The sequence below is a fragment of the Gossypium arboreum genome, chromosome 1, assembly GCF_025698485.1.
Source record: "Gossypium arboreum isolate Shixiya-1 chromosome 1, ASM2569848v2, whole genome shotgun sequence".
NCBI lineage: Eukaryota > Viridiplantae > Streptophyta > Magnoliopsida > Malvales > Malvaceae > Gossypium > Gossypium arboreum.
The window spans coordinates 18,192,716-18,220,409 of NC_069070.1; the positions used below are offsets into that span (position 1 = coordinate 18,192,716).

Sequence of the window (27,694 nt, forward strand, 5' to 3'; positions counted from 1 at the left end):
CAAGTCGCACCAAGAGACAAGAGACTTAATAGTGAGATCTCGAGAAGAATCACTCGAACAAAGAGACCAAATGGCCAAGATGATGGAAATGATGTCAGCTCTAGTAAAAGGAAAGGGACCTATGAACCCTGACGTTGTGGAACCACAGTCAAGGGTTAATCACGATCAGGATCCGCCCCATCCACCAGGATTTACTCCACCGCACGCCCACACAACACAAAGAGGGTACGCTCAATGGGAACCTACAGGCCTAGAGCAACGACCTGCGCCACCTGCTAATCTGGGGCAAGGAATGTTCGTATCAAACCCGGGGGCTAGTCCTGCTGATCCACTCGTTCCAGATTTAGACGATCCAGCAGAGATAGCCAGGTTGAAATCGGATAATCACGATGCAAATGAGAAATATCGAAGCCTAGATGAAAGACTTAAAGTGATAGAAGGCACTGAAGTCTTCTCCGCACTAGGTGCCAAAGAGCTCAGTTTGGTGCCTGATCTGGTTCTGCCTCCGAAGTTCAAGGTGCCTGATTTTGAAAAGTACGATGGGACAAGATGTCCAAAAGCGCATCTTGTAATGTTTTGCTGGAAAATGACGAGTTATGTGAACGAAGATAAGCTACTCATACATTGTTTTTAAGATAGTCTAGTAGGATCGGCTCTTCAGTGGTACAACCAGCTTAGTAGGGAAAAGATCCGATCTTGGAAGGACTTGACATCAGTATTCTGTGAGCAGTACAAGCATGTATCGGATATGGTGCTAGACCGGATGACTTTGCAAATGATGAAGAAAAAGCCGTCAGAAACTTTTAGACAGTATGCGCAGAGATGGAGGGACATCTCGGCCCAAGTAGAACCTCCACTAACAAAAACAGAGATAACCGTTCTCTTTATCAACACCTTAAAGGCACCGTTTTATGACAAACTAGTGGGAAGTGCCATGAAAGACTTTGCGGATATTGTAATATTCGGCGAGCTTATAGAGAATGCCGTCAAGAGCGGTAGAATAGAAGGTCAAGAAAGTTTAAGAAGGGTAGCGCCCATGAAGAAGAAAGAACCAGAAGCCCATATAATGGGAATGGGAAGCCGTTACACCCCTAATCCATATTCAAACCAACCCCGACCTCGAAATTATCCACCTTCGAATTTCTATCATCCCCCTCAAACCCCTTACTACCAAGCACCACTTCCTTCCTACCCAGTATACACTACGAAGAACTAAAGACCCGTCACCACATTCCCACAAAACACTGTACCCACTCAGGGCCAGCCTAAAAACGAACAAAGGCCAGCGAGACCCAATCCTGATAAACCACAATTTACTCCTATTTCTGTGTCGTATGGGGAGTTGTACCCAACATTTTTGGAGAAGCAATTGATATCCCCGCATTACATGGCACCCCTTAAACCCCCATAACCGAAATGGTACGATCCAAACGCTGTTGCGCATACCATGCCGGGAACTAGGGGCATTCTATGGAGAATTGTCTTGCCTTCAAAAGGAGAGTTCAAGGACTCATCGATGTGGGCATTCTGCGATTTGATGGTACTAGCAGTACGGCCGGAAACCCATTCCCAAACCACACCAAAGGGAATGTGAGCGCAGTGGGAGAAGATGACAAACGGCAAAGTAAAAGATGGGTTTCTGAAATAAGAACACCTCTGCAGAAAATCTGGGAGGTACTAGCTAAAAAGGGGTTGCTCTGTCTTCTTAATAGAATATTCGAAAGAAGAAATACGAAAGGTCAAAGTTTTTTCGAATTTCATGGTATTGAAGGACACGACATTCAGTCCTGGGAGGAGTTCAGAAGATTACTGCAAAACATGATGGATAATAAGGAGATTGAGATCTTTTATAAAGGCGAGGAGGCCGATGGAGGAGAAATATGCGCCTCTGACCATCAATCGTCAGGTTTCTCGTATAGCACTGACCGATCGTTAATAATTTATTACGACGCGAAGAAGGGGCCGGTAAAACCAAAAGTGATAATCGAGGTGCCATCTCCTTTCCCCTACAAGGACAATAAAGCAGTACCATGGAAATACGACGTCAATATCATCACACCTGAAGATGAAAAACCCAAATCCATGACTGGAAGTGTTGGGGAAGTAGGTCATTTCACTCGTAGTGGAAGATGTTATTCTAAAGAGATTGAGCCGACGAGGAAGAACAATGGCTTGAAACAAAAAGGAAAAGCACCAATGCACGTGGCCGAAGATGAGCATGAAACTGTGCCTGAACAAGAAGCTAAAAAGCCTGTGGACGAGGAGGAAGCACAGGAATTCTTAAAATTTATCAAGCACAGTGAGTTCAACGTGGTGGAACAATTGAGTAAGCAGCCAGCACAAATCTCGGTATTATCTCTACTCTTAAATTCAGAGCCACATCGGAACACCTTATTAAAGGTGTTGAATCAAGCTTACGTGGCAAACAATATATCCGTTGAGAAGCTTGACAGATGGGTGAATAACCTAAACACGGATAATTTCATTTCTTTTAGTGATGATGAAATACCACCCAATGGTAGAGGCTCCATGAAAGCATTGCATATCACAACCCGCAGCAAAGGTTATATAATACAGAACGTGCTTATCGACAATGGATCGGCACTCAACGTCATGCCTTTGGCTACAATTTCTAGGATTCCGATGGATTTGTCCTATCTAAGGCCTTGCCATTTCACAGTAAGGGCATTCGATGGAACAAGACGAGAAGTCATGGGAAAAATCGAAATCCCTCTAGAAGTGGGTCCCTACATATATGATGTCGAGTTCCAAGTCATGGACATTACACCCTCATATAACTGCCTTTTGGGAAGACCCTGGATCCATTCCGCTGGAGCGGTCCCATCCTCCATCAAAAAGTGAAATTTATCATGGATGGCTATTTGGTCACCGTCGAGGGAGAAGAAGACATTGTCGTATCTATCTCTGCTGATGTGCCATACCTTGAAGTAAGCAAAGATGTAGTGGAATGTTCTTTTCGATCCCTTGAATTTGTCAATGCCACATTCGACGCTGAGGGAAACAGAATTCCCGTGCCAAAACTGTCAAGAAATACCAGAATGGGTGTCAAATTGACTGTAGAAAGGGGAGCTCGAGCGAGAAAAGGTTTAGGGAGATATCTGTAAGGAATAGTCAGGGCTCTAAAGCCAGTAACCACAAGGCCCGATACGGTTTGGGGTTCCAGCTGGACATACGTCAAAGAAGAAAACAATGGAAGAAAGATCAGGAAAAAAGGATCGCAAGAACCTTAGGCCGAGAAATAGAATGGGAGCCCATAACATACCCTCCTTTGTCAAAAACATTTACATCTGCAGGAATGATATACCCCGAGCAAGACAATCCACGAAGCACACTGTTAATTATTGAAAGGGGTCTTCAGAGTGTCAGTATAAATGTCATTGACAAAAGAAGTGATACAATTAAGGATGTTTCAATGATACGCCCTTGTCCTCCTGGATTTGTTTTGAACAATTGGACTGCTGTGGAGCTCCTTATAGTTTCTAAATCTTCTCTAGAGTAATACTCAATATTAACACTATTCTTTTTGTGTGTCCCTAAGTAATAGAGGGATTCTTTTGTAAGAGCTTATGATTTGCTCTTTATCATTTAAATGAACATTAATGAATATGCATTTTGTCATAGTCTTTACATTCTCATTAAATTCATAAATTTTCCCTCTTCTCACAGCCTGTTATTGCATATATCTCACATCATGCCTGTTGGTCCCAATACTTTGATGCTCCTCTATAGTTTCCTTTTCCATTCAACTTTTAGGTGCTCAGATATCAACGGCATGAACAAACCTGTTATGAGTCATGAAATCGATTTTGAAAAGGCTGTTTGTTTAGGAGAATTCGAAGTCGAAGAAAATGCTGAAGACTATGTCTCGTCTGCTGACTTGCTAAGAATGATGGAACAAGAGGATAAACAGATTTTGCCTCATCAAGAATCTGTTGAAACAATAAATTTGGGAACTGAAGAAAGGAAGCAAGAAGTGAAGATTGGCACCTCTATTTCAGGGGGCACCAGGCATAATTTGATTGCTTTACTCCTCGAGTACAAAGATGTATTCTCATGGTCATATCAGGACATGCCAGGATTGGATGAAGATGTAGTGGTCCTTAAGCTCCCATTAAAGCCAGAATGCAAACCCATTCAACAAAAGCTAAGACGAATGAGACCTGAGATGTTGTTGAAAATAAAAAAGGAAGTCAAGAAACAATTTGATGCTGGCTTCCTACAAGCCTCCAAATATCCAGAATGGGTGGCTAACATAGTCCCGGTACCAAAGAAAGACGGTAAAGTACGAATGTGTGTAGATTATTGTGACCTGAATCGAGCAAGTCCTAAAGATAATTTTCCCTTACCACACATTGATACGTTGGTGGATAACACAGCAAACATTCATTGTTTTCTTTTATGGATGGATTCTCGTGGTATAATCAGATCAAGATGGCCCTTGAGGATATGGAGAAAACTACTTTCATAATAATGTGGGGAACATTCTGCTACAAGGTAATGCCGTTCGGATTAAAGAATGCTGGGGCAACATATCAGAGGGCTATGGTGACATTATTCCATGACATGATGCATAAAGAAAAAGAAGTCTACGTCGACGATATGATTGCTAAATCTCGAGGGGAAGAAGAGCATGTAGTGAACCTGAAGAAGTTGTTTGACAAACTGAGAAAGTTCCAGCTGAAGCTCAATCCGGCCAAATGTACGTTTGGGGCTACCTCGGTAAAATTGCTAGGCTTCATCGTCAGCGAGAGAGGCATTGAAGTTGATCCAGATAAGATAAAAGCTATACAAGAACTACCACCTCCGCGCACACAAAAAGAAGTCAGAGGATTTTTAGGGAGGTTAAACTACATCGCCCGATTCATCGCTCAACTTACCAACCAATTCGACCCAATCTTTTGGCTTCTTCGAAAACAAAACCTGAGAGAATGGAATGAGGAATGCCAGGTGGCCTTTGATAAGATAAAACAGTATTTGGCTAGTCCTCCAGTGCTAGTACCGCGAACTCCGAGAAGACAATTGATATTGTATTTGACTGTGTTCGAAAATTCAATGGGTTGCGTACTAGAGCAACACGACGAGTCAGGAAAGAAAGAAAATGTGATCTACTACCTCAGCAAAAAGTTTACTGAATATGAGGCAAGGTATTCATCCATTGAAAAATACTGTTGCGCTCTGGTTTGGGTAGCTCGGAGACTCAGGCAATATATGTTGTATCATACGACATGGTTAATTTCAAAGCTGGATCCAATAAAGTACATGATGAATCACCTGCATTCTCAGGAAGAACGGCACGATGGCAAATCCTACTATCAGAATACGACATCGTCTATGTGAGCCAAAAGTCGATAAAAGGGAGTGCAATAGCTAATTTTTTAGCAACTCGAACAACAGAGGAATATGAGCCATTGAGATTTGATTTCCCAAATGAAGACTTGATGTGCATTACAGAAAAAGAGTGCGAGTCATCAAAGAAAAATCATGGAAGATGAGCTTTGATGGCGCATCGAATGCCTTGGGGCATGGGATTGGAGCAGTCTTGGTATCACCAGAAGGGAACCATTATCCGTTCACTGTCAGGAGGTTGAATTTCTTCTGTACCAATAACATAGTGGAATATGAGGCCTATATCATGGGACTTCGTGCAGCTATTGAACAAAACATCAAAATCTTAGAAGTGTACGGGGACTCAGCATTGGTGATATACCACATCCGTGGAGATTGAGAAGTGAGAGATTCAAAATTAGTCAAATACAGTGATCTAGTGGCAGGACTGATCAAAGAATTCAAAGAAATAACTTTTAATTACTTCCCACGAGAAGAAAACCAACTGGCTGATGCCCTGGCCACTTTGGCTTCAATGTTCAAGGCAAACAGAGAAACAGAAACAATGCCTCTCCAAATGAGCATATATGAAGTCCCTGCACATTGTTTCAGCATTGAGAAAGAGCCAGATGGGTAGCCATGGTTCCATGATATCTTAGAATACATTAAGAATCAAAGGTATCCCGAGCAAGCAAATGAGAACGACAAAAGAACAATCAGAAGAATGGCAACGGGATTTGTTCTTGATGGGGACATCCTGTATAAAAGAGGAAAAGATCGAGTGCTCTTGAGATGCGTGGATGCTGTTGAAGCTAGAAAAATACTTGAAGATGTCCATGAAGGAATTTGTGGGACACATGCCAATGGTTTCACTATGTCCAGGAAGATTATGAAACTCGGTTATTACTGGCTGACAATGGAAAGTGACTGCATTAGTTTTGCACGAAAGTGCCACAAATGTCAAATTTATGGTGATAAAATTCACGTAGCCCCTTCGCCCCTTCATGTCATGACTTCGCCGTGGCCTTTTTCTATGTGGGGCATAGATGTTATAGGGCCAATCTCCCCAAAAGCTTCTAATGGACACTAGTTCATTTTTGTGGTTATTGATTACTTCACAAAATGGATAGAAGCTGCTTCGTTTGCCAATGTGACAAAAACCGCAGTTTGCAGGTTTTTGAAAAAAGAAATCATTTGTCGATATGGTTTGCCTGAAAGGATCATTTCAGATAATGCCTTGAATCTGAACAACAAGATAATGAAGGAAGTGTGCGAGCAATTTCGAATAAAAGCATCATAACTCATTGCCCTATTGCCCGAAAATGAACGGAGCTGTTGAAGCAGCCAATAAGAATATTAAGAAGATTATTGGAAAAATGACCGAGGCATATAAAGACTGGCATGAGAAGCTACCATTTGCTTTGTATGCATATCGTACATCTGTGCGGACATCTACGGGAGCAACTCCTTCTCTCTAGTCTATGGCATGGAAGCTGTGCTACCTATTGAAGTTGAGATCCCTTCTCTACGAGTCTTAATAGAGTCGAAATTAGAGGAAGTAGAATGGGTTCAAGCTCGATATGACCAATTAAACCTCATTGAGGAAAAACGTCTAAAGGCAATTTGTCACGGACAAATGTACCAGAAGAGAATGACACAGCCCATGACAAGAAAGTATGGCCAAGAGAATTCCACGAAGGAGAACTCATGCTAAGAAAGATTCTTCCAATACAAAAAGACTTCCGAGGAAAGTGGGCACCAAATTGGGAAGGACCATATGTCGTAAAGTGGGCACCTAATCCAGTGAATTCAGATGCTGTAAAGAAATATTATGCTTGAAGAAAAAGAAAATCAAGATGAAAACCCAAAAAGGGCATCTTAAAAAAAAAGATCAAGGTGAAAACCCGAAAAGGGCGTCTTGATTAACACAAAAAGATTAGAATAAAAACCTGAAAGGGCATTCTAATGAAGCAAACCCGGGCTTAAAAAAGCAAGGCGTTTTGAACGGTGTGTCAAACAGCAAGACTACAGTATTCGAAGCATTTTCAGCAGCTCGAAAACTTCTACGCAAGAAGCCATGCTCGAAAAGATTCTTGATTAAAGAACGTGGAAGAGCTCATGTGTTGAATATCTAGAGCATTTGTAACCATTGAATGCAACCCCCTTCCTCTTTATGATACCTTTTACTATTCTTTTTTAACTTTCTTTGTTTGTTACCTTTGAAATAAATGAATGTGAGGTACCCTTTTTGTCCCTACCTGACTATTTTCACGCATCGCAATATGTGGTTTATTTACATGATAAATAGACAAAAGGAATGTTAAGCATTACCTGGATAAGAATTCGATAACTACAAGAGCCTCAAAGCAAGGACAAAAGTTCAACCAATGGGCAAAAGAGTGATATCTGAGAAATGTCGATTACTTGTAGAGCTTGAAGACATGTACAAAGCCCGAAGAGAAAGTTAAGAGTCGAAGCAATGAACGCAGATCATCAGAAATCGTGACGAAAAAGGACATGCGACAAACATGCCTAAGGCATATAGCAAAATCACGTAGGCATAAAGACATTTAAGACACATGTGCATATCATGATAACATCATACATGACATATACAAGTACTCTAGTAGAGCAAGAGGAGGTGATGGTAGCTGTACTGAATCAAGGGAAAAGACACCTGAGTTCTACAAAATGACAGATTTTGGTATTTTGATGTTTTATTTTTGTTTTCAGAAATCAACTCATATTGCAAGAGGTGAGTTGAACCTTGGCTCGCATGCCGAGGTATTTTCAATTTCTGTTTCTCAATTCTATTTTCAAAAATCAACTCATATTGCGAGAAGTGAGTTGAACCTCAGGGCACGCTGAGGTATCTTCAAATTCTGTTTTTTAATTTATATTTTTTTTTAAAAAAAAAACAACTCATATTGCGAGAGGTGAGTTGAGCCTCGGGTCACATGCTGAGGTATTTTCAAATTCTATTGTTCAAATTCTATTTTTAATTCCTACTTTTCCAAAATCAACTCATATTGCGAGAGGTAAGTTGAGCCTCAAGACACACTGAGATAATTTCAATTTCTATTTTTCAATTTCTACTTTTCAAAAATCAACTCATATTGCGAGAGGTGAGTTGAGCCTCAGAACACGCTGAGGTAATTTCAATTTCTATGTTTCAAAAATCAACTCATATTGCGAGAGGTGAGTTGGGCCTCGGGGCACCCTGAGGTTTTTTCAAATTCTATTTTTCAAAAATCAATTCATATTGTGAGAGGTGAGTTGAACCTTGGTTCACGTACTGAGGTATTTTCAATTTCTATTTTTTCAATTTATATTTTTCAAAAATCCACTCATATTGCGAGATGTGAGTTGAACCTCGGGGCACGTAGAGGTATTTTCAAATTCTGTTTTTCAAAAAATCAACTCATATTGTGAGAGGTGAGTTGAGCCTCGGGTTACATGTCGAGGTATTTTCAAAATCTTCTTTTCAGTTTCAAAAAGACTAACTCATATTGCGAAAGGTGGGTTGAGCCTTAGCTCACGTGCTGAGCTACTTTCAATTTCTATTTTCAAAAGTCAACTCATATTGCGAGAGTCAATTCATATTGCGAGAAATGAGTTGAGCTCAGGATCACATGCTGAGCAAAGAATAAAGATTGGAGCTGATGAAGGACACCAGATTTGGCCTCCCTGAAGTCGCAGTGAAGCAGGCCAAAGTTGCAAGTCTTGTCTCCCTGAAGTTGCAGTGGAGCTGATCAATGATATTAAATCTTGCCTTTCTAAAGTTACAGAAGAGAAGATCACAAACCTCATATCACTGAAGCGATAGAGAAGTGGATCGAAGTTGTAGACCTGATCTTTATAAAGCTGTATGGAAGCAGATCGAAGCCACAAATATCATATTCTTGAAGTTACATTGGAGAAGATCAAAACTACAAGGCGTATATCAGAAGATGCAGTGGATTGAACCAAAGCTACAAGATAGGGTGGGTTAGAAAGAGACTGCCTGAACAAGAAGAGCAACAAAGAAGTCAAAACTCAGCAAGACTGGGCAAAATTGGCCTTTCTTTATGTCATTGCTCTATTCTCGTTACATGACAACGAGCAAAGAGGGGCAGCTGTTATAGGCTTATTTTGGCCCAGTTACATTTTTTACAAACCTTAACCCATAACCCAATTTATCCCATTTACAAAATAACCCAATCCCTAAGACCCATTAACACATTTGAACCCAATTCAGCTAGCCCAATTACCCAAACCCGAGTGGCCCGTTTACACCCAAATCCCTTGACCCATTTACAACTATTACCCCTAACCCATTTACAACACAACTAATTAACCAAACCCAACTTTAACCCACAACCCAATTACAAATAAATTTTAAACCCAAAACCATCAAACCCAACAGCCCAATACCCTAACCCTAAGCTAGCCCAACCAAAACCCTAGCCCCTAAATTCGGCCGACTCAGCCACTTGCCCACCGCCTCCGACAAGACTCTCCTCGCACCACGGTCACCTCCACCATTTGCCCATTCTCTACAATCAGACAAGACAGAAGCAATATAAAAAATAGTTGTAAAAGGGTATAAAACCCAAATGAAACTTGTAAAAAAAAGGCTCTCTCTCGGCAGTTCAAAAATATACAGAAATCATAATACAAAAACAGTATTTGAAGCACCACCAATATCAGAGAATCAAAGATATCAAAAAATCAAAAGCTAGAAACCTAAAGTGATCTTTTTTTTTTTTTTAGTTTCGATTTTTTTAGGCCTATTTTATACATATATATATTAAAGAATGTAATAAAATAATAAAATAAACAACAACAAATAAAAAGAAAAAAAAATAAAAAATTTTTACCTTCTCCGGCCACCGTGCATTTAGCCTTTCCGCTTTTCAAGCCTTTGTAATTAAGTCTTTTGTCATTTTTAATTCGGCCCTGGGATTTTCCACACTTTTCAATCTGGTCCCCACTGATACGCTGCGTTTTGAGAGGAAGGTAATATTGCTGTTTTGGTCCCTTCTCGTCTCTCGCGTGTTCTAATAAGTCCTTTCTTCTTTATTTCTTTTTAAATTCGCCCCTAACTTTGTTTTTGTTTGATTTTCATCCTTTTTACTTTTCCTTATTATTTTGTTCTAATTTCAATATTATTTATGTTAATATATTTTATTAATGTTATTATTATTATATTTTGATATTCTATCATTGTCATTTTACTTAATACTAACCTAGTTATGTTATTTAGTATTATTAATGGTTTAATACTATTATTTTGTTAATATATTTGTATATCACCTATGCATTCATTAAATATATATACATCTACGCATATATTCTAAAATATATTACATACGTTTGTAAACATATATATATATATATATATATATATATATATATTTCTCTGAATATTATGTTTCTATTTTAATATACATATAGTATTTATATATAGTACGTATGTGTTCTTAATATTATCATATATTTTAATATATATTTATGTAATATTGACAATAATTGTCTTTCTATCACATTATTATCATTTCTAATGTACATATGTATCGTATATGCTTTTATACATAGTTTGTTTATATTGTTAGTATTATTAGTTACATGTTTTATCCCATTTCATATATATATCTTCACTATTCTTTTGTCATTATTAATATTAGCATGTGTTTTCTATACATCTTTATCAAATGTACATATATGTATATCTCTTAATGGTGTATTTTCATTTTTAAATATTATACATGGTATGTATTTTCTTAATAACTATATATGTATAGTATGTACGTATTTTATTATTATTACGTAATTTTTAAATATATATATATGTATATGTGTGCATATTTATATTAATAGTTGTTTTTTCTTAACATTATTATTTCTAAGAGGCGTATACTATGTAAGTATTTTAGCACATACCCATGTTTTTATAATATATGTATAAATCACATATATGTATCTTTTAGGTATTATATTTTCATACGTGTCACGTATATATTTCTAATATTATATTATGTTTTCATACATATTATGTATACACTTTAGTATCATTGTTATATTTTTTATACGACCTTATGTACATATAGTCCATTATTCTTATATACACATTTCATATATAGTATTATTTTCGTACATCATTATATTTATTATTATACATATTATTTTCACTATTATCACTTATCATTGTATTTTAATATTATTATGTATTTATTTCTCATATATGTCACGTACATGCATTTCTCAATATCCATTTTATATATGTATGTATATATTATGCATATATTTTAACATTGCCATGTTATATTTTTATGTATTATATTTTTTATGTTATGTACATACATCTTTCAAGATTTAATTTTTATAGATTATGTATATATTTTGACAATATAAGTAGTATATATATATATTTTGACTATTTCATGTATATATTTCAAATATTATGTATAGTATATTTCGACACTATTACTATTTATATATATATATATTGGCGTACATATTCTTAATATCATTATTATTATATATATTTATTCATTGTTTCCATTTCATGTTTGATTCTAATATTACGTTTAATGTCGCATATATCTTTATGGTTTTAATATATTTGTCGCATTTATATTTACTTCAATATACTTCTAGATATGTCTTTTATTTTTATTTATTTGCTTTGCATTATTTTGAAAACCTTATTCTTGTTTTTAATAAGTAAGGCAATGTATCGGTTTAACATTGAACCATAGATTTCATCGCTATGTTGGATGAAATTTGTCGGCTCGTGTTGAAAATGGAATACCCTTCTAAAAACCAAAAAACTAAAATTTCTTGTCTTTTCAATTGGATCACGACTAAATGATTACATTGAACTCGTATTTTTGAAAATCAAGACAACACGTGTTTATAAGATACCAATTTTGGGAGTCGCGAGGGTGCTAATACCTTCCTCGCGCGTAACCGACTCTCGAACCCTGATTTTTATCTGGCTTTTGACGTAGACCTAAATTTGGCCTTCTTTTTGTTAGAAGAAAATGAATTTTCTTATCAAAAGATGATTTATTAGGTGTCTGATCACACCTAGAAAAAAGATCGATGGCGACTTCCTTTTTTTTCATAAAACCAAAATTCCATTTTCAAATTTTCAATAAATCGCCACAATTAGCGACCAAGCTAAAGATTTTACGTCGCTACACTCCCAAAAGAAAGCCAACATTCCCCGAACAAAACCTCATAACAAACTAAAACTGTCTTAATAACAATCAAACAAAAACACTTATAGGCACCAAAAATAGTCTCAGAAAACACCAAGCCACCCCCAAAAGCTCAATAAATACAAAAAAAATCACTACTAAAGTTTTAGAAAATGATAAATGACATAAAGGAATCATTCTTTGGTCAACACTGTACCCTCGGTTATTTTGAAGTGCAGCCGCCCAAGGTCCAAGATTAAAACGGGTCTAAAAAAATTATTTATTCAGTTTTTAAGGTGAAAAAACAATTTTTAAACTAAAATAAATTAATTAAATACTTAGGGCTTTCAATTCTTAACTATAAATACTTTATCTTCAACTCATTGGCTTCTCCAAACCTCCTCTAATCCTCAAATTCCAACTATTACCATTAAAATTAAAAAAGAATTTCAATTTTCCCCCAAAAAAATCAACTTTATTATCATTCAACCTTTTTTATTTTCCCATAACCATGGCAATGGGAGAAATTTTCTACAAATTAAATAGAGCCAAATTTGATTTAAGTATATAATTTTATTTTATTGTATTACATTTTATATATTTTTTAAAAAAATTCGATTTATTATTTCGCCTAAAACCAAAAAAATATCAAGAATTAAACTGTGTTTGGTTCACCAAAAATCTCTACAATTTTAAACTTTTCCACCACAAGAATTGTCACATGAAGAAAAAAATCCAAATTGAAGTCCTTGCATAGAGCTATATAACCACTCCAACCAGAAATGAAAGTCCAAGATAAATCGCTAAGGAAAACTGTCCTCGACATTCTCAAATGTTTCATATTAAATCTATTCTCTTCAATTTGCACAAGTTTCTTGATAACCTTTTCTTCGTTTTTGGTAACTTGTAAACCCAACCTTTTACCAAGCTGTAATGCCTCTGTAGCTTCATTTCATAGTTTTTTCTTGTGCCTAATCCAAAAATACTATACCTTTTAAAGTTTAACTTAAAACCCTAAATTTAAAATCATAACTCCTAAATTGTAATTGAAAACCTTAATTTCTAAATTAAAAATTTTAAATTTTAACCATAATCTCTCATCCTTAAACCCAAAATCGTAAACAGTAAATCTTGAATTATATACCTTATACCATAAATTTTAAACCCTTAAACCATACATCATGCGACAGGCATCCTAAACCTTATATATATTGAAATGATCATCATCATCTTTTAGACAAAAATCCTTCAATTATGGATGATTATTTCACAAAATTAGGGACATACGTCAAAGGTATACTACCAATAGATAATCTTATCTTATTAAGCTTGAAGAGCCTCCTCAGCCTAGGCAATAATGAGTACGATCTACATGCCTATAGAGGCCTGCCACAATTAATGCTTACATAAGATTTTTTTTTTTTTTTTGCTCAGCATTCATAAGAATTTCAACAGAGAAAAAAATGTATTTGAGTGTTCCTAAACTTGAATGTGCGACTTCTTCCATCTCTCCAATGATGCTAGGGAGGACTCTGATGCTGGATTTGTTAAGTAACAAAACATTATTATGCAAATGTTGAAAAATCTGTGGAGCGCGTTTACATCTTATTCGCTTCATTCATTACACTATTATTCATCAACGAATCCCTATTGTGGTCATCATCTTCCTTTTTTACACCTGCATTTGATGCAATCCAACCTAAGTTGCTGCCTAAGGACGACCAAGGTCAAGTTGCAGCTCTAGTGCAACCCCAAAGATGGAAGAAACCTGCACGTAACTTTTAGACATTGCACCCATACGTCAAGATTGAATGTATATTTGAAATTTCTTTTATCTTGTAATATAATATATTTCATTTAGATTTTATATTTTTATTTACTTAATTCAAATAAATTTATATTTGATTGATGTTTAAGGGCTATCCTACTAAGACTTTCACTCAATTGCTTATCTTATGAATTGAATTTATAAAATATTAGGCAGGATTGTACTTTTAGTATATTTTATACAACAAAGCTTACTGTGATTTTATATTTATGTCATTAAACAAATATAATGGTGATAAAACAAACAAAAAATATCATTATATAAATTATGTTTTAAAACTAAAAAATTTATATATAGATATAAATTAGTATATATTCAAGTAAAATCAATTTATTTTCTAAGCCAATTGTTATTATTTATATTACATACTCTTTATTTTAGTTAGTGATATTCAAGAATGATATTAAAAATATTATAATAATCTTACTTAATAATATTTTATTGGTACATGGTACATGATTTGAGGTAATTAACATTTGGTATAAATATCAAAATTATACATGAATGCTACTATACAATTTGTAATGTTATACATCAACTTTAATTTAGTGCATTTGTACACATCAAGCTTTAATTTTAGTTCATTTTCACTGTTCACTAATTGTATTTTATATGTGTCACAATTTTCAGTAAAATCTTACTAAATTGCTGACATAGCATTTTATTAGGTTAAAAACACACAAAAAAACTTAAATTATTTCCACCTAGATTTTTTTAAAAAATTCCTTGGGAAATAAGAAACCATTTTCCCAAGTGTATTTATTTCTTAAAATATAGGTGGAAATAATTTAAACTTGTTTGTTTATTTTTAATCGATAAAATGTCATGTAAGGAATTTATATATGATTCAACGGAAAATTATGTCACATAGATAAGAGGGCTAGAGAAATATAAAAGTGAATCAAAATAAGTTTGATGTATACAAATGTACCAAATTAAAGTTAACATATAACATTGCAAATCATATCAAAGTTCATATATAATTTTAGTATTTATCTCTTAACATTTTAATAGTATATATAAAAATATTTATTTTTAAAATTTTAACAATTTTTTGTTTCTATATTTAATTTAATATATCAATTTCCCTACTTACTTAAAAATGTTGTTTCTATAATTAATTCAATTCAACATAATCATTCCTTATTTTACTTTGATGCTAGAGTATTTAAATCCATAATTATTAAGTTATATAAATCCCAAATACAAGGAAAGAGGAAAATAACTTCGTACATGAATAGGATTTAAGATCAAAATTAAAATTGTAGCATTTTTCTACCAAAAATAAAATAAAATAAAAGTAGCATTTCATATATAAAGATTTAAATTAAGACACATTCTAAAATAAATAATTTTTAAACATCAATAAAATTATAACACATCATCAATTTTTAAAAATGTAAGTATTATTTTTAAATAATTTAATTAAAGTTAAATTGATGATATAGTACTATTTTATTGGTGCCTAATTAAAATTAAAGATTTTAAGATCATTCAAATATAATTTATTCCCTTAAATTAAATGTTAGTTTTAATATCCTAATTAATAAAAAAGTAATTTCTTCTTAGAGTTATTATTATTTTTCAAATAATAGATTTCTCTATTTATAATTTAAATTGAAGTAGGCAAACAAAAATAAAATAAAATAAATTTAAAACTTAAACTACACTTTTTTTATGTATTGAAAAATAGATTTAAGCTTTTCTATTTTTTACTCAAAAATCAATTAAAAGAGTTTGGATTTGTTCTAGAAAAAGTTCCAAAAAGAGAGTCTCTTAACAATTTTATGAGTAGGTTGTTTAGAATACATACATACATACATACATACATACGTGCATATGTATATGATGCAAGAGGAATGAACCAGCTCCAAAAAAAAACCCAAAAAGTCCTTGAATGTTTGAGAAAATGATGAATTTATTAGGGAGAAGGGAAAATGGATAAATCAATCACCCTATTACGCACTAACTTTCAACAAAATGAAATGTAACATCACCTCAATAAGCATGAAGCTTTTTTGCATACAAACTAAAGATGTAACTATGAATAAATACTATAAAAAATATATACAAATTTGTAACATATATTCTCAAAAATATTGTAATCTCTACATTTAAATTGTTTAATTATATGATAATGTTTAAAATGTAAGTATAATGATAAAATAATTTAAAAGAAAATAATAAAAGTTATTAACTCTTGAAACCATCCATATCACCTATAACAACTCATAATAAAAGTGTGATGTGTTTATAGTCTAATAAATACTAAATTAAAGTGAAGAAGATGATAAGTTGTTTTATGCAACTTTTCATATTCAAAGGTAATTTTTTCTTCTTAATCACAAATGTAAAACAAAAAAATTGGTTTTGTGAGAAAAAAATGTAAGATATAGAACCAGCCAAAAATAAACCTACTTGAAAAAAAATAATTAATACAAGTAGCAGGTAGCGTTGAATCCATAAATATTGGTAGTAATTTTGTTCCTTCAACTAAAACAAATAAAAGAAAGGAGGTTTAAAGGAAAACTTTAAAACTAAAATTAAAGTTTGGGAAAAAGCAAAGAAAGCAATAATTAAAATTTAGGGAAAAATTAATGAGATGAAACTCTAGTTAAATTAAATTCTCCATTTGATTTGATCATTAATGTAAAGAAAAATTTCAACGTTTTTTAAGACATTGATTATAGCTACCAACGATCGCCAAGTATCTTAATCTCTTTTTACCTTTTCGATAATTAAGCCAATCATCATTAATTACTTTCCTTGTTGACAAATAACCCTATAACGCTTAAAAATTTAATTTACCAATAGCCTTAAAAACGAAAGAGACCCAATTCTAACCAACAAACACACAATTTGAGTTTATTTAAGTTAGATCGCATACCCACACTATACAAATAATCATGCAGTCGTCACAAATATTATAAATCAATCGATCAACTAATTGACAAAGCAATCATTCTAAGCTATCAAATATCGACCAAATATTTAACAAACATAAACAATTGTAATTAAACAATAATGAATACAAATACTAAAGAGAAAAGAAAGATTAGAAGCAATTCAATCTCACAGACTTATAAAATCAAACTTTAAATATTACTTCAACTAGAAAAGAGGTTTAGAAACCCATAAAGAAAAAAAAATAAATTTAAGAACGAAAAGAAATTTAAGAACGACTAGGTCTAAGTTTCCCTGATCTTAACCTAATAATGTCTATTTATAGGGAAAAATAATATAATGAAGAAAATACAAAAGTATCCTTAATTAAATTGAACAAAATTTTTTTAGGTTTCTTAGTTATTTCTGCGTCAAACTTCCAAACCCTTTTTGGATGTCCTCCTGATGATTTAGTGTTGGGGATAAGCTCATATAAGCAACAAATAAGAAAACTAACGAAGAAATTGAAAAGATTGAACACACAAACTTTACATTTAAAAACCCCCTTTCGAAGTGGATAAAAAACCATGTGTAAAGAAAATTTCACTAAATTGACAAAAACAAATAGTACAAAAATGGAAATAAAAACTAAACCCCTGAACCCAAAAATAAGAACCCTCAAAATTTAAACACAAAATTCTCTAAAAGCTTGTAAAAGCTAATACTTAATTTTTTATGAGTTAATATTTCTAGGGTAGAAAATGGTCTATTTATAGACTAAATTCATAGGTCAAATAATCTTAAAATAATTTACACTAATCAGAGTTCGTCTGGGACAAATAATCAAAATTTGACTGAAAGAAGAAAATTGAGAAAATTGCATGACACGTCGCCACGACACCTATCGTGTCATTGTTTCTGCTTCTCCCTTATTTCATTGTCGCATCGACATGATGTCGCATGACTCCTCCACAAATCTCCACCTTGACTAGCATTTCTACAATGCCTTCTTTGTCGAGCCCGCCACAGGCCTATCTCGAACTTTGCAGGATATTAATTGAGTCCAAGTCGTGCTTGAACTTTGAAACCGGAAGACTTTTAGTCTTCAATTTGCTCTCCACAAATGCAGTGCTCTATCTTTCCAAATCCGATACCAAAAAGAGAACTTTTATTCAAAACAGTCATACCTTTTTCCCTCCTATGATCAATTTGCCTCTACTTCAAATGAGCCGATTTCGACTCCTTAGCAGACGAGGGACTTGCTGTTTTACTAGTCACTGTTGGATCTTAGGACAAAAATAAAAAGATTTCCGTCAAAGAATACACAAGAAAACAACTTGAAAAAACACAATTGAAGCCGACTTTGAAATAAATTTTCGTCAAGATTGAAGATTTCCAGTTGATTTCTTAGGAAGTTATCATGAGTTTCTTTATTTCTTTCGGTTATATTGTGTCTTGAATGTTTTTATTTTTAAGCATGAACTAATCTTCTAAATACTTGGGGAAATGAGCCCTATGATGGATTTTGTTGTTTGATTTTTATTTTACGCAATAAATACTTAGTTTATTATTCTCAATTATGTGCGATTAATTCTTGGTTTAATATTTCTAGATTATTGATCCATGTTTGATGTGCTTAAATCAGTGGTTAAATAGACCTTGTTTAAGATTAGATCTCGCGTAATTGAGTGGAATTGCATGCAATTCTAGAAATAGGACGACATAAATCTACTAAATTAGAGTCAAATCTAATAGGGGAATCCATGATACGAGTTAATGCAAAAATAGGAATTTTAATTAGAAAAAAAAATCAATTAATCAACCTAGAGTCAATTGTTTTTATGCTCGAAAGAGATATTAACATAATTTAAGAAAATCTACAGATCACTAAGTAAAGAAATTGCATAATTTAGATTGATAGTGACAAATGATATTAACATAATCGATTATTTTCCTATTTTGTTTTTTGCCTTGTTTATTAGTTAATTAATTTAATTAATTTTAGTTTTAATCAATCACTCGAATTATTCAGTTAAATAATAGAAAAACGGTAATTACTAGTACTTTTAATTTTCGTGGGAACGATATCTTTACTTACCATAGCTATACTATTAATTAATAAGTGCATTTGTATTAGTCAATTTTTTATTTAGCCTCGTGACACATAACTTTACAGAGTAAGACTGTTATTTGAATTGCGTTAAAAAAATCTTATGTGTTAATTTATTGTTTTGCTGACTCTCTTTCAATCTGTCTATTATAGTACCTAGTTTTAGTCTACGTTGGAACTTGGGACATTGAGTTAGGACATACAACAAACTTAAGCTTTTTCAATTGATATAGACCAAACTTCAAACACAAGATCCTATATTCAATTTGCAATCATGAAATCTATGAAAAAAAGTAGTTTCATTTCTCAAACACGTTGCTTGTTCGGTCATTGAATATAAATGGGCTTTTTAATATTTTCTCATGAAAATTGCTAGAAAACATGATGATTCTCGTTGTTTTAAGCCTTGGGGACAATCCTTTTAAGGCTAAGAATCTGTTTTGGCTTTATTTGGTGAATTGCAGCCTCGAAGGGAAGATTCCACCTGCCATTGAAGAGTTCACTTAAACGTTGAAGTTGATATTTCTCAAATGGCTTGCTTTTCTTTTCTTTTTTCTAAAAAAAAAAAAGAAAAAGAGAAATAAAATACTCTTACAAATGTGGGTTTGATAAAAGACCGCTAAGCATAGTTTAATTTTATTTGGAAGCCAACTGTGTTTTGGTTGAAAAGAAGTTTTTTGATATGGGTTGAGATTAAAGGATATCCTCTCAGGTTTTGTTTATAAAAAAATGTTATAAGTAGATGTTGATATTGCTCAAGCCATTACATGTCATAAAAAAGATTGCAGCCCAGAAGCTAAGAAGGTGTATATTTGTATAAATATATATTATGATTTTAATTTTTATAATTATATAATATTCATATATTTTAAAATTTTTAAATCATAAGTACTAATTTGAAAGAAGATACAAATTCAAGAATCAAACATATATTTAAGCCAAAGAAATAAAAGAACAATAATTAAATTATTCAAAAATATATATAGGGAGTTTAAAGTTTTCCTATAAAATGATTATAAAACGTCTTCGTTAACAACTTAATGGTTAAAATAACAAATCAATAACATTAATGACCACATCATAACTTTTAAAATTTAATGATCAATTTTTTTTTGTGATAAAGAAGAAAATAAAAAGACAAACTACATCACATAACTCATTTCCCTAAATGGGGATACTTCAAAAACTTGTAATCCTTGACTATCCAAATGAGCCAATTTAACCAGACTATTAGCTTTCTAGTTCTCTTCTCTAGGGATATGGCAGATACTCCAATGTTGAAACTGAGAAAATTACTAAAGAATTCTCCTAATAAAAGTAGAGTTAGATCCTCTTATGAGCCTCTTCTGTATGGCAATAGCCACTTCAAGACTATCCGCCTGAACTAACACATTATCATAGCCTCAGTCAATCAAGATATCTAAGCCATCTAATATGCCCCACAATTCAGCGTCAAACACTAAGTAACTCTCCAAGGATCTATTAAAGCCAAAGATCCAATTCCCAACATGGTCTTGCACAATTCGTCTTGCTGAAGCAGAGTCATTCTCAAGTCTTACGGAACCATCAGTATTCAAGTAGACCCAATTTCCATTTAAATTGGAACACGAACTTGGATCTTGAAATGATCTCATTTAGCCCCTAACTGTCATCATAAACTATTTGGCCCAACTAAAAGAGACCTTAATAGTGTCGATACTACTCCCAGATGGCCCTTGAAAAATAAAGAGACTTTGATTTTTCCATATGTGCCATATGAGAATCTCAAAAAAAGCATTTTCAGTTGACCTCTTCAAATCCCAAGTCATGCTTGTTCGGCAGGTTTGAGACAATCCACTCTTGTAAATTACCTGAATAAAAGCTAACAATTTTATCAGTAGGAATTAAATGATTCCAAATATCCTTTGCAGTAGGACAATCCCTAATAGCATGCAACACATCCTTAAATATGTGTCCACAAATCTCACACGTTGAGTTATTATGGCCGATACCTCGCCGAAATCTTTTTGTATTAGTGAGCAGCCTCTACTTGAAAGCAAGCCAAATAAAGAACCTAACCCTTTGTGGACCTTGAAACTTCCAAGGGATCTTTCACACAGCCTCCTTTGGCTTCTAGAAAGTCTCTCGAATTTTCCCATGTGCACTTTTAACTGAAAATGAACCCGTCGACATACCTCCCTAGATGATCTTGTCAGCCTCTGCTGTAGGGTATGGAGGAAAGACTCTAATAATCTTGCAAACAATCATCTCTAGCAGCTAAACCCAAAATAAATCTAGGTTCCAAGTGTCATCATCTGACACCATTTCACTTAGCAAACAATCTAGATCGAGATTAGAGTGACCAGGAATCAAATTAACTAGAGGCCTCGTATTTGGAACCTATGGATCTCGCTAACACCTAACGTATCTCCCATCCCCTATTGACCAGAGCCAATTCTCCCGAATAAGAGGCCAAACCATGGTGAGGGCTTTCCACAGGAAAGAACATCTACTCCTCGATAGGTAGTCGGGAATTTCGTTTGTAACCTCATATTTAGCTTGAAGGACCTGGACCCAAAGGGCTATGGGTTCAGTCACAAGTTTAAAGCCCAACTTCATCATGAAGGAAGTGTTATGTTCCTGCAATTTTTTGCAAGCCAATCCCACCATGTTCCCGAGGTTGGCAAATGTCTTCCCAACCAACCAAAGCCACTTTTCGACTCCTTATCGAAGACCCCCAAATAAACTGACGCACCATGCTCTCAATTTCCTTGCAAAGGCCTTTACGAATCAGCATAGACTGCAATAAAAAACTGTGGATCACCAAAAGAACTAATTGAGCTAAAGTAGCTCTGCTAGGTAAGGATAACGTCCTTGCCTCCCAACTTTGTAACTTGCTCTGAACTTTTTCCACCACAAACCGCAAAGTGCTATTGATTACTTTTTCATGAAACAGAGGTACCCCCAAATAACTTCCAAGATTTTAGTTCTACGAAAACCAATGATCCGACATAGGCTACCTCCTGAAGCATCATTCACTCCTTCAGAGAAGCGTACATTCATTTTATTAGCATTAATTTTGTGTCTAGAATAATTACAAAAGTTGTCCAACACCTTTTTCAAAATGATGGTTTGATCCTCTTCCGCTACGATTAAAACGTATTTTAAACTATACATAAGTGGATAAAGTTGAAAATTATCCTATAATTAAATGAATCGTACTAACATATATTGAAACTAGAAGGCATTGTGGGTGGTAAAGTTCCGACTAGTGCCAATTTATCTAATCCAACTTCAATGACAAACAAGTACCAAAATAAGTTTGAGTTTTGTACTTACGTACGTACTTATTTCTGACATTTTTTCCTATCTACGAAATCTATAATGGTTTTTATATTTTAAAATTTTAAGGGAATTGCAACCCAGTAAAGGTCTGGCCAAAGGACCAATCCGAAGGAACAATATTGTTAGAGACAAAAGTGTGTCCCATCGTTGGTTGTGACCTTGAAAGAGAGGCTTTGCCCATTAAGGTAACCGTTGCTTTGCCAGTTTTGGCCACAACTTCTCGATATGGGTAACCAACCAATTTTCGACCCTTTGATCGAAGCCGAATGAACATTCCTGGCACCCCCGACATTGGTGAATAGGACTAGGTTGAAGTACGAATGGCCATTGGTTGTCACTCTCATGCCCCTCCTCTTTCTACATGGCACCCTATAAAAATCACAATAACATATGTTATGTCCGCAATAAACATGATTGAAAACGCGTATGTAACTACAAGCTGGAAAGATAAGTTATAGGAACAATCCCAGCTTTATAATGAGCAATTTGTTTGAAAACGGGTTGAGAGAGATGAAAATGGTTGGTTTGGGGGGGGGGGGGGGTTGCACCGGCCGCCTGCGTTGTTTGGCGGGCACCAGTTAGGTTCATTAACAAACTTGAGCTCAAAACAAAAGCACAACTCAAGCCATTAGTTAACAGTGCTGTGCTCAATGCTGCCGTATTGGTCCCACACCCTTGGCTGTATAGATTTCCATATCCACAAGCCCCACCCTTAAAATCGAAGTAACATTTATTATATTTGCAATCGAAAAGTTGCTGCTAAATAGGAAGTATAAAACGAGAAAATGCCAAGAACTCAAATTTACTCCATAATATCATTCAGGCCAAGCATGTAAAATGTTTGCAATAAAATAACATCAAGAAGTTTATCTTTTTCTGTCGATGCATATTTAAAACATATATACAGGGATGTTTCACATGGTTCTGTATATAATATCAAGCTTCTACTTGCGGCCTGCTTCTTCGAGTTCTCGAAGCCCACCGACCTTCTGCTCTATCTCCTCAATCAGCTCTTCACGCCACAACTCTGCCCTTGCAGATTCTTCAATGTCCTCTTGCTGCATTTCAAATAGCCTCATGAGCCAAACAACATATACAACTGAATTGAAAGTGAACTAACAGTACTTCAAAAGCAAAAAGGTAAGAACCCTTAGCTTAGTCCAATTAGTTTATGCAATCAAACTTTTAAAAACTATGGAATCTAGCAAGTATGATATTATAATATCCCTAGACTATAAGACCTTTATGCCAAAAGAGAAAAGCCTAAGAATCAATCACATATTTGGTACTTCAACTTTGGTAAGATTTAGAAATTGGTGCTTCGAGATTGATTTTAGACTAATTTAATGTCAAAGAAATGAATCCGGCGCTTAATTCAATTCAATTGGTGGGTTCATGCATGTACATCCTTCCCTTATTCCCCAACCGAGGCTTCTTTTTTTCCGCAACCAATCAATAATAATATAATTTATCACATCCACAATGTTGTGACTGCAAATATCAAATATTAAAAAGTATATTTATAAATTTATTTTAATAAATAATTAATGGAGTGATAAGAGATATTTATTTAAATTTGTTTAGCTTGTGTTCATTTCACAAACAATATTTTACAGTTATTTCATTTGGAATATTATAAAAGTATCAAGAGACCAAAAAATCCTTAGAATAACATTAGTTATTTTTAAAATAATGATAATTTAGTAATTTTACAAATGAGTTGATTGTACCTTATATAGTGTATATATACAATTGATGAAGGTAATAAAATATGAGTATTAAAATGAAAATGTATAAAAGTTATTAAAACAAAGCTTTAGTTAATTGGTTAATTTAAATTTTATCAATACAATTTACAGGGTTCTAGTTTCATTATATGTATATTTTGATTGGTTTTTAATTAAAAGATTAAAATACTTTGAATAATATAATTTATTTTAATTATAGAAAGATATTTTTGTAATTCTTTAATCGAATTAGTTACTGATTTACTCGTGACAACAACTTAGTTAAAGTCTTAAATAACAGTATAGATATGATATAGATGAGGAAATTAAGGGATGTAATTAACCTTCTCATAAACCCAATGTCCAGTACCATCACCTCCATCTTTCCTGTATACTTCAGAATCATAGTATGGATCCTACACAATGAATGTTCTAAATCAGATACTTTAAAGCTCAAATCAAAAGAAAGCCACCCATTATATATCAATTATAGCGAACAAAATCAATGGACATATGATTATACCTTGGTGGACCCAAAAAACAAACATCCCCAGCAAGTGAACATAATGTAGAAAGCATCTATAAAGCAAAAAAGGACCAAAGGAAAATTCTTCAGCATTTCATCATATAGCTTCAATACGTAAATCGTTGACCAATTTGAATGAATGAATGAATTGATGGAAAAACACTTACAAACTTTTTTAATGGCTTCATCACTAAGATGCCAAATAGATTTATTGGTTATAATTTCTCTTTGGGCATCAAGTTGTTGAACATGATGAACTAAAACTGCCATTAGAGGCCAATCTGGTAGAGCATTAACTTTAACAAAAGCTCCCCTTCTTTTACTCTTGTTGCCTTCATCAATCTATATGTATATACATCACAAATTTCAAGCTGGTACTGCAGTAACATCCCTGCAAATCAAATCACTCACCAAACTACTTACCTGCTGGCAGCCATTGTTGAAAAGCCTGGTGCTGCTTGAAAATGGGTAGTTGCCGAATTTGGTAGGTTGAAGATAACTACAGTGAATCCATGGTTTTAAAATGGTGAAGCTCATATTTGGCTTGTAGAATGTGGTAGTTCTTTTTTCTTTTTTTTCCTCCAAAAGTTATGGATTTTTGGTACTTTAGTTATGTGAGTGAAGGGCTAAGTAGATAAGGCACTCATTTGCATCCATTCTTACTCGGCCCGGTCGGGTCACGATCCGTTTTAAAAAAAAAAAATCATGTCAAATCTCGGCCTGGTCCGATTAGTGGGTCACTTTTATTATTAAAATTATTATAAAATAATGGTTTTGAAAAATATATATTTAATCAACAGTAGTGATAAAATATGAGAACAACTCAATTTGTATTATTTTTCTAATATCATATTATATTTTATGTCGTGTTTTAACCTTTGCAATTCTTTCTCAATTACATGCAATCTTAACTAAAACAATAATAGTTCATCATAATCTAATTTTTAGACTTTAACTCAACAATTATCCCACACTAAAATTGAAATACTTTTTTTATCTAAATTTAACTTGAAATTTAATAATTGTCTCACATTAGAACATGGCCTTTTTTCCAAAAATATAAAACATTAATCTAAATTAAAAATTTTAAACTCAACATAAAAACATTTTGTGAAATTCAAACCCAAAATAATATTAACCCTAATATTTCTTGGAATATTTTCATGTGAACTCAAAGGAAAATCAAAACTGCCAAATGTTTACCTGCTGCAAATCAATCCTAGTTTTTAGGTAGGGACGAAAAATAGGAAAAAAGCAACAAACATATTAAGGTGTAGGTTATCTGTCCAAGACTCCAACCGACCACTTCTTTTGATTAATCTTGTTTTTATTCGATTATTTGTTTGTTGTGTATGTTGGATATTTGATGAAGGAAAGATTGAAACAGAAAGCGATACAATAAAATAGAGAAGTGTTTGGATTATAATTTTTTTATTTTTCATTTCAACATATTAATTTACATAAACATCTACGCTTAAATAAGCTGAATATAATAATAAAATACTACAACTTGATAAATCTTGAAACTTGGAGAGCTTTCAAGCTTGGTGAGCTCGCATGTTTGGTGAGCTCGCAGTTTTGATGACCTCGCAGTTCGCACTATTGATAAGCTGGCAAATATGGTGAGCTCACAGTCTTGGTGAGCATGTAGTCGTGTAGGAGCTAGATTCGCCAATGTATGAATAGCTAGAACGACGAAATTTTGCAAGTGTACACAATCATTAACAAGTAATAAAGTGACAAGTAAATGTCGAGTTATCATACCCATAAGGACTGTGAAAGAAAATATTTATGAAATACAACTTTAAACAATTTGGTGAAAGAAAAATATATTGATTTGAAGAAGTTTTTATAAAACTAAAAATTAACTAAGACAAATAAAAAGTAAAAATGTTCCAATACACGATTTCTGAAAATGAGTTTAATCAATATGACATAAATGTATTAAATCAATTACATTCCTTAACTTAGAATTACTAAGCCCATGTTCATGTTGTTATAAATAATTTCACGACAACTTGGTATTTTGTTAACTAAACCATTTGAATTAAATCTAAGCCATTTTAATTAAATCAAGAACAACAACACAACAAATATTCATGTTCATAATCACAACATAAACGAGAAAAATTAAAGAGAAGAGCAGAACTAGGAAACAAATCTTGGTGTTTCTCCGAAGCCAGACTAGTGTCCTCATCATCTTCACAGCTCGTTCTGTCGATTCAAGGCCTTAACTAACATTTAAATGTTGCTACTCCAAGGGAGATGCAAGCTCTCTTTCAAGAGTGGAAATCAGCAAAGGAAGATGACAAGAAAATGGGAAAACAATGAAGGAAATCGAAGAGAGAAAGGTGAAGAATATGTAGGATGTGAGTTGTGTGAAATGAGGAAGGGAATAGGGGTATTTATGTAACGCCCCAAAAATGTTATATTTTGGTTTTGTGAATTGTAACACAAATGTGCATCTACTACAGTGGTTAAGTGTTTTGGGTGTGTGTGTGAAGTTTCAAGTTCAAGTCCTATTTTGGGCAAATTTTGGTATTTTTCTGAATAAAGCCTTAACCTTGTTTAGTAGGCTTAAGTTTAATTGTATGTAAGTTCATATCCAAATTGGCCTGCTGGTCTGGTGGTTAAAATGTGTGTTAGTGTGTTAGAAGTCTTGAGTTTGAATCCCTACGTGAGCAATGGAGTTTTATTTTTGGGCACAGTTCGGAGAGAGTTTGGGTGGAAGTTGAATTCTAAGTTATGGTGTTAGTGGGAGAGAAA

At 33.7% G+C, this 27,694-nt stretch overlaps 1 protein-coding gene across 1 annotated transcript; it reads right to left on the reverse strand.

The window, feature by feature from the left end:
* Nucleotides 1-23,461: 23,461 nt before the first annotated feature.
* On the reverse strand, nucleotides 23,462-25,563 carry LOC108482140 (photosynthetic NDH subunit of subcomplex B 4, chloroplastic). The gene is made up of 5 exons (XM_017785249.2): nucleotides 25,352-25,563; nucleotides 25,096-25,270; nucleotides 24,926-24,981; nucleotides 24,747-24,818; nucleotides 23,462-23,733 (listed from the first exon to the last, which is right to left on the reverse strand). Exons 1-5 carry the CDS (start codon nucleotides 25,463-25,465, stop codon nucleotides 23,620-23,622), a joined length of 531 nt encoding a protein of 176 aa, XP_017640738.1. The 5' UTR covers nucleotides 25,466-25,563; the 3' UTR covers nucleotides 23,462-23,619.
* Between the last annotated feature and the right edge of the window lie 2,131 nt (nucleotides 25,564-27,694).

Bases quoted from the DNA above. Each gene is read 5' to 3' on its own strand.
- LOC108482140 (XM_017785249.2), bottom strand. From the start codon at position 25,465: ATGAGCTTCACCATTTTAAAACCATGGATTCACTGTAGTTATCTTCAA. The intron at 25,271-25,351 runs GTAAGTAGTTTG...ATATACATATAG, and splicing joins TCAACAATGGCTGCCAGCAG to ATTGATGAAGGCAACAAGAG. The intron at 24,819-24,925 runs GTATAATCATAT...TTCATTGTGTAG, and splicing joins TGTTTTTTGGGTCCACCAAG to GATCCATACTATGATTCTGA.